The sequence below is a fragment of the Ricinus communis genome, chromosome 8, assembly GCF_019578655.1.
Source record: "Ricinus communis isolate WT05 ecotype wild-type chromosome 8, ASM1957865v1, whole genome shotgun sequence".
Taxonomy (NCBI): domain Eukaryota; kingdom Viridiplantae; phylum Streptophyta; class Magnoliopsida; order Malpighiales; family Euphorbiaceae; genus Ricinus; species Ricinus communis.
In genome coordinates, this window is record NC_063263.1 from 18297974 (window position 1) to 18307020 (window position 9047).

The following is a 9047-nucleotide window of genomic DNA, read 5'->3' on the forward strand; positions in this document are numbered from 1 at the left end:
TTAAACAATATATACTAGATTTAATAACAAGTACAAAGTGTAAAATTTTTTTGACAATTAAGCCATTTACTTTTTATAATTTATTGAAATTATTAAATAAAACCTGTAATAAATGATGTGGCAGTTTGACATGGTCTTCTTTCTTTAAACTTGACCAATAAAAAGAAATGAATTTGAAAAAAAGAAAAGCGAAATAATATGCTAGATTCTTAGCTTGTGATGAGTAAAAGTGAAAAATATATATATTTCCGAAAATATAGATGTAAGAATCATATATCTTTATATATAAACTAATCATTAAATTACAATAAATTAAATTTAATAAAATTTACTAAAAGTTCTAAAATTTATTGCATGTAAATTACAAAACCGTCTTCTCCTAACCACACGACAATTACTAAAATTTCATAAATTATTGCATGTAATTACTTTATTGTCCTTTTTCACGTCCTTGATCACTCTAAAACGCCCTCGTTTTGCGCGTTTCTAAAAGGAATTTTACAAAACCCATCTACCACTAATCTAAATTAATTCTCTTTTCACCCACCCACTTTATCCTCTTGCGCTGCTTCTTCAAAAACCCTAGATCCTCGAAGCACTTTCTTCTCTCTTCTTCTATCTTATTTCTTTCTTTTTATTTTCTACAATTGACGATGAGATTTAATCTTGCTAATTTCTTTTTCATTTATTAGCATTTTTTCTGCTGGTGTGTGTGTGTGTGTTTTTGGGGCGGAAAATCAAATGCATTACCTTAAACATCACTATATTTTGTTTGTCCGCAAGCATTTGGCTTTTTGAGTTTACCATCTATGATTATTTCATAATGCGAATGGTTCTTGCGTTTTATGTGCTATGTAAAAGGCAAAAAATTCAATGAAGTAGTTTTTAGGTTTTCCTCTTGCATCTTTTTATCGAAAAAGTCGTTGCATCTATTGTTTGAGCTATGTTTTTCGTTTAGCTTTCTTGACACTCCTGTTTTTGCATATTGTAAACAGGTTCTGTGATTCCGGTGTTGGTTCTGTACTGGAGTGTCCTTTAGGGTTCTCGATGTCCATGCTCTTTGCTGATGTCCATGGGCTTCATGAATCCAATGTAACAAAAGAGCAAAAATTTGTGCTTTATTTCTTCTCATGACATTTTCTACTTCTATTTATCCTTCTTTACCTCTTACGTTTCTCATAAATGCTATCTCTTTGGTATTTCATTTAGATCTGCGGTTTTGTGATCCTCGCTCTTCTTACTGGCTACCGTTTAGTGTATGCGATGACTCAGGCCTTCATCTACCTTCATGTTCTTTAGTTCTATAAATCATCCGGAGTTTACTTCCAGATGGTTCCATGGCTACGATTTCTGATATATTGACTTTTTCATATGCTTTTTCATCCATTTTTCATATTTCTTTTTTTGTCTATGCTTTTCTTATGGGTTTGTTAACATTTCGCAGGATCCAGTTTCTTTTACTTTAAGATAATTGGCTTAGGGGGTTTGATTTGTACTTTAACGTTGAAATTGTTTGATCCTGTCTCAAAGGCTTCTGTTGGTATTCTGTCCAGTTTTTTTTCTTAATATCTTTAATTGCATGAGTTCTATGATTATGTAATTCTCTTAATTTGCATGTTTTATTCCTTAACAATGATTTGAATATTAGTTAGAATGTTCCATATAGAAACACAAGGAGTAAAAAACTAACTCATTATTTAAATTTGAATGCTTCTTACATGGAGTTGGTGCTTCCTTTTATATTCCAAACTTTATAAGCTAAATATCTTCTAAATTTTATATTAATTAGTCAGTTTAGTAGTTTGATTTTTCAATTTAACTTAACCTGAATTTTTAAAAATATTAAATACTTTTAATTTTTAATTTACCGTACCTAAATTTTATTTCTAATAATATTTAGATACTTCTATGCAATGCTGCTGATGAATATATTAAATAAAAAATATTAAAAATATTACAAAATATAAATTTAAATATATATATTAGATTACATAAAAAAAAAAAATCAAAGTTAATATACACTTGGCTAACTTTACGTGCCTTTTGACTTTCAGAAATTTGTGATTACGGCCTATCATTAACTAAATGAAATGATTAAACAAAAGTAGTGTAATGTCATTGTAAATGAATGATTACGTTTCTCGCATAACGGAGTTACGTACCCAACATACATTAATACCCACATGCAGAGTCAAGTAGTGCAGCACGATAACTCCCATCTAGCCGCCCCTTCAGAGCCAAGGCCTTTGACACCTTTCATATTTTTCACATTTGAACATGTATTTTTTATTTTTATTTATTTTTAATGTAATCTTTTATAATATAAATAAATATATGTATAGATATGATAGAAGCTAGAAACAGAAAATAGAAAGTAATAATAGTAAAATATAAAAATCGAGAGATGTTATAAATTAAAAATAATAATTCAGCGGTGGCGAGATTAAATTAGTAAAATTTAGCGAGTGAAACTATAATGTTTTGGTAAACTGAAAAAATCAAAAGATATCAAGTTCCTTTACCAACTTCAAGAAAACAGCGGGTTTACCCGAATTCACCTCCCTCCCTATTTATCTATCTTCTTTTACTCAGTATTTTTCTTTTGTTTTAGTTTGGGTTTTTCTTTGGCTGCATGTGAATTTGTAGAATAACTTTCGGTGCTCCACTTAAAAAAAAGAAAAAGAAAAAGAAAAAGAAAAAAGAAAGTCAAGATCTTGATACCTAACAGTGTGTTCTTCTAATCAGATTGGCGATGGAAGAAGCGTTAAAAACAAGATCTTTCCAGAATCTGCATCGTACAACTTTATAATTGCAGAGACACAATTAAAGTCACTACTAATAGCTCTAGAAAAATTCAGTATGTCAAAAAGCATATGTTAGGTTGGCGTTACAAAATTGGCCCAATTCATAAAATAACAATAGTAACTGAGATAGAGATGTTTAACTGTCCCAACTTGTGAAATTCACCTCTATTTAGTTCTTTTTTAGCAGATTGGCAGTTCAGAAAAAGAAAAATTGTACAGGACCAATCAACAAAGACATTTACAAGGCAATACCACCGAGATGAAAACACCCTGCAATTGCAAATTGATGTAAAAACATATGTTTCCTGAAATGCTAAAATTAAATCATATTCTGTGGTGTGAGTTGGCTAACATGCACTTGTCGCCCTAATGGTAAGACCTCTCCTACTTACTATCATATATGCTTAGGGTAGGCTCAAACATTGAATCTTGACAGATAAACAAGATCAATTTTCTTGAGATTGTCTGATTGAGCATTGACCAGTTATGTGCATTCCAAACTTTTTGTAGGGTTCCTTTGGTTTACGAAAAAAATAAGATGAGATATAAGTGATTTTTAATGTTATTGTTTGGTTTATCAAAAATCATTTTAATTGGAACCAGATTGCCCATCAATGGAGATCACCCATTCATTCTTTTTCCTTAAAGAATGGAAGTTCATTTTCATGAAAATCAAGTCAAATCAATTATAATTGGTCAAACAAATAAAATAATAATTTATTATTTATATAAATATTATTTTATATATTTATTGTATATAATAATTATAAATTATATTAATGATAGATGAATTTAATTCTCATTTCATACTTAACCCAATAATATATAAAATATAAATATTTTCATTTCCGACTTTGAAGCAAACCGATTGTTAATTATAAACTCATATGAGATTTAGCATCCAAACTCAACCTCAAAACTGAAGTATTAAGATTAGAAGGATTTGCATGTCATAAAAATATTTCTAGCTTTCTAAGTAAGCGATGTGGGATAAAGAGGGAAATAGAAAACTTTTATTAACATTTAGTAAATTTAATGACAAAAGTGAATCTTTCTAGAAATGATATTAAAAAATCAGATTTTGTTTGAAGCAACAACAACTCCTCTTTAGTATAATAAAAAGGACAATTATCATAGCTAGCAGTTCTTAAAAGTATTCCTAATTATATAGTAGAATATAAATAATTGATATATAATTAAATATGTGTTAATTATCTAATAAAATAATAAAATATCTATAAATATTTATTTTGAATTCGCCATGTAGGATATGTATATGTCTAGATAAGAATTAGCTTAATTATAAAACTAACCAAAAGATAAGCCTAATTAAGTTGTAATAGTACCTATAAGATCAAAATGCATGTAATACATCTTAGAACCTAACATTCAATCAGAATCTCCTTCAACAAGCAGCAAGAAGAATTCCAAATTCCAAATTCCAAATTGTTCATATTAGAAGTGGTCAAATAATTACAACATCCGTGACTGTGCAATCCCCAGATAAGATCTTCCATATATTCTAGAAAATACGAGTTAGGTCTGAACTGTGATTGATGCAACAGGCAAATCGACAATCACACTACCAATGGCAAAGAAATTCGTTTTCTTTAACATTAAATTGGATAAGGTATGAGTCAGATTAACAATACCCACCTTATCAAAGTCAAGATTTGAGACAGGCAAAAACAAAAATTTACTTTTAAGAAATGAATAAATTTATTTTCAATTTGTTAGAGAAAACCAATAATTACTAAAAGTGTTGCAAAAAAGAAACTTAATAAAACAGTTTTCAAATTTTTCATTAACAAAACTTCAAGAAATGTATATACCTAAGGAGGTACCGGAAATCCAAGTTCCGGCTTGCTCATCCTAGGCAATATATGGACAGCCACAGCCTCAAACCCCGGAGGCGTGTCCATCGTCCATAGTCTGACAGGCGCCGCCACTACATCCACCACCGCAATCCCATTTCCACCTTCACAAACAACACACACTCTACCGCCTGCAGCAGCAATTTGCTGTGCTCCTTTAAAATTCTCCGACTCCGTTATTATATTCTCCCATACATCTTTACTTGGATCGTACTTTCTTAATGCACCCTTTACTTCATCGACAACATACATCACTTCCTCATCCATTGCTGCCACTGGTCCTTTCCACCCAGCAAGCATTCCTATAGGCATATCCTCCCATAGATCCTTCTTCGTATCGTAGACCAACCCTTCTTTTGCTGCGTCCCCTTTTACATTCACCATACACAGTTTCCCTCTCCACCCTATTGCATCTATAGCATCTCTGCTAAATCTTCCATCTTTTAGGCCTTTCACTTTTTCCCATTTCCACAAGCAACTTTGGTTACTACTTCTTGTCCTTTTCTCGTCGCGAAGAAATTCCCATTTCTCGACCGACTTTGCTATGTCAGCAGAGAATTGCGACCCGATCCCACTCGCTACATATACGGTACTGTTATTGATAGCACCAGCCGCACACCAACGGCGTGGTGTTGTAAGCGGAGGCCCGAAAGACCATCTACGCGAAACGGGGTTAAAGATGAAAGGACGAGAAAGTGCTGGATAGAAGTTATCGGTTGTCGCAGCTAAGAGGATGAGATGACCTGAGACAGTAACAGATTGAATAGGCAAGTGTCGGGATATGAATGATGGATGGCGGATGATAGGACGGAGAGGAGGGTCCGGCGGTGGCGGAGGGAGAAGATCCCATGTGGAAGAGATGGGATCAAAGTTGAAGAATTTGATCGAATTGCTACAATCGCCGTATCGATCTGTATTGATTGATGATAAAACTGCATAAAGAGAGAGAAAAGGAGGGAAAGCAGGTGAATAGATTAAGCGTCTCCATGAGTGACAAACCGAGTAAAGCAAAGACGGAGGCACAAGGGAAAGACATAGTTGAGCTACATGGTCAGGTAGACCTGGTATCAGATCCGGCTGCTGCTGGTGGAGACGGGTCAGTCTTTGGCGTTTGGCGGTGTTTCTTGCGGTGGTTTCAGCTTGGACGGGATTGGCCATGATAAAAGGAAAGAAGAAAACATTCAGGAGGAGAGGGATAGTATTAATATGGACATTTTCTTGCTTTCTTGATTTCCTTGGTTTCTCGGTGTTGTTTTTCTTTTGTTTTCTTGCTCTGAGAGATAAGGACTTCTCAATGGTGGACAACTGTGGGGATTTAATGGAGTGTCAGCGACTTGAAATAAAAGCCAAAAGGCAGACATGTCTAGCAAGAGAGAAAGGAAAATACTAATAATCATTAATACCAATAAGATTTTAAAATAAATTTCACTTTCTTGATTTATGAAGAAGCAACTGTTAAAAACAGTTGCCAACTTGCCATACTGAGCTGATGCCCTTGTCCCATTGTCATCATTCTTTTTATTTTATTTTTTTTGAACTGATCCATTATCATCATTTCACTGATTGTAAAAAGTATGTGTCCTTTCGTACATTCTAAGTCATGTTATGCTTTTGTTTTGTATATATTTGTCTGGTTGTGTAATCAAGAACAATATCTATATATATCCTTATATTCTGGGTTTAGTTGAGTTCATAATTACTTTATTATATAAATAAATAGATACACAAATAATAGTAATCCTTTCATGTAAATTATTTTCCTATATCCGTTTATCTAAGTTCATTACCAAGCAAATATATATATATATATATATATATATATATCAATGTCCATGACTTTCTTTTCCTTTTACCCTCTAAAATTTTCGAACAACTCTGCCTCTTTTTAACCACTCTTTTTAGGATGCGACTTCCTTAAGTCAATAATAGCCCCTCCCCACTTAAGCTTAGTTCTATCACTTTTTCTTTTCCTTTATTTTACATTATACTTGAATCAACACATATTAAAAAATTATAAAAATAAATCTGACTAAATAATTAAAATTTATTAATGTAAATGTACTATTTTCTAAAAAAAGTAGTGTAAATTATGAGAACTTTGGGCCACTCTACTATTGATGGCCACCAAAAAAAAAACACAGGAAAAGAAATAATCAATAAAGTAGTCAACTTTTGATTTTTATTTTTTTAAGAAAAGGAATAAATAATTGTGATGGTGCTGTTATTTAAAAAATTATAATTAATACAGTTAGTTAGAATAGTACTAGCGTTTCTAATATGCTAAGCATTTTCACAATTTTAATCTTGTAACCTAATTTTAAGATGTACGTATTTCATAGACTTTCCATTAAGTTATATTTTTAAAATTCTTATAAAAAATTTCAGTCAGTTTTAAATTTATTTAAAAAAATACTTTTTTATTTGTTTTCTAAATTATGTTATATGGGACCTTTATAATTAGAGTTTAGGATTGCTTTACATAGTGTTTGGATGGTTGAAATTCGTAAAATTTGTGAAATCTATTTATCAATCTAATATTTATATGTTTTAAATTGAGTAAGAGGTATTTTAATATTCTATATAATTAAATTTGAATAGAATTAGTTTTAGTTAAACTAAATTCTAATAAAATAGGTAGAATTTTTAATTTTATTATTTCTATTTTATTTTATTTTAGTATTTTTTTCTCAAATGAAATAATTATTTTTATAAATTTCAACTAAATATAATTATTTTTATTTTATTTTAATTTTTTCCTTCCAACTATGGGAATTGTATGCTTAATGGGTATTTCATTTTCAAAAAAATTTGTAGATTCTTGTCTGAGGCTATCTATAAAACATAAGATCTTCGTACAATCATCTTTGTCAAGTTAAACTTTATTAATACCCCCAAATCAAAAATAACAAAGAAAGTTTGGCCCGATCCACCGGATTGTCGATCGTTTCTACCTCATTTATAACATTTTCAAATGCCAAGCCAGATGAAAAGAATACTTGTTTTCCCCGTATTAATTTCATGAATGTTATATTTGGTTGTATTTCCATATAATTTTATTCACAAACGAATATACTTTTGTACTTAGTATTTTTTGTAGAGAGAATTTTAATAAATTATTCTCTTGTTTAATATATTTTCATCTTAAGATATATGGTTTTTATTTTTCACTTTAGTATCTTGTGAATATTGACTGTTAGTAAATAACGGTTAAATTGCATAATATCGTCAAAGAGATTTTTACATAACACGCAATAACTATTGTTCTTCCAATTGCCACTCCAACACTGTTAACAGTGTTATACAATTTGGTGGTTATTTGCTAACGATCATATTCATAGTCTACCAAAGTGACAAAAAGGAAACTACAAATCCAATAATAAAAATATGTTAAACCATACTATAATTTGTTGAAGTTTTTCCTTTTTAATAATCATGATTTTGCATTTATAGTTACTCTTAAATACTAGTTATGATGTAATAAAATAATAGTATTTTCTGTAAAAATTATTTTATATTGTATTTGGTTGAAATCTATAAAATTTATGAAAATCATTTGCACCTTCAAAATTTATGTGCTTTGAATGAAGTGAAAGTTAATTTAGAATTCTACATGTTTAAATTCGTGTAGAATTAATTATAGCTAAACTAGATTCTAACAAAATATCTAGATTCTTAAATGAATTCTACATTAGTTTGTCATTATATTCCATAGCACCTAAATATTTCTTTCAATCTTATTATTTTTATTCTACTTTATTTTTCATGTATTTTTGTCAAATAAAATTAAATTCTTAATAGATTTCAACCAAACATAGCATTAATATCATTAGACTATAACACTTATATTGAAAAGAAATATAATGATGAATCTCATACTATCTAAGGTGATTAGTATTTAGAAAAAAATCGGTATGTGATGTCTATTAATCGCAAGTGTACAAACCGTTCTTATAGTAAAAGTAAATTCACCTCAGTGTCAATCTCTCAAGAAATTATAGAGTTATTATTATAAAGACCAACTATCACAAAGAAACACTTAAAATAAATCTAAATACTCTAAGCCAGTATTTTAAGATAGTAGAAGATTCAAAAAATAAATATAATAAAATATAAAGTAAATATTCAATAATACGATGTATGAATAGCCATAATTATATATATATAAAAACTAATTAGTCCCACTTTAGGCCTTGTATAATTCGGCCAGACATGTATAAATATTAGTCCACACATCTTTAATTCTTAGTCTCGGCAGCAACAATCATATTTAAGACCATTGCTAATATTTAGCTCATAGTTTTCATTTTTAGCTAATAATATCTAAAATTTAGATAATAAAGGTAAAAGTATTACTAAAATATTCTAAATA

The 9047-nt window shown here is 29.9% G+C and overlaps 1 protein-coding gene across 1 annotated transcript; it reads right to left on the bottom strand.

The window, feature by feature from the left end:
- Window positions 1–4499: 4499 nt before the first annotated feature.
- LOC8272160 (F-box/kelch-repeat protein SKIP25) lies at window positions 4500–6333 on the bottom strand. The gene has a single exon (XM_002531852.4). The coding sequence runs from the start codon at window positions 5834–5836 to the stop codon at window positions 4637–4639; it is 1200 nt and encodes a 399-aa protein (XP_002531898.1). The 5' UTR covers window positions 5837–6333; the 3' UTR covers window positions 4500–4636.
- Window positions 6334–9047: the final 2714 nt, after the last annotated feature.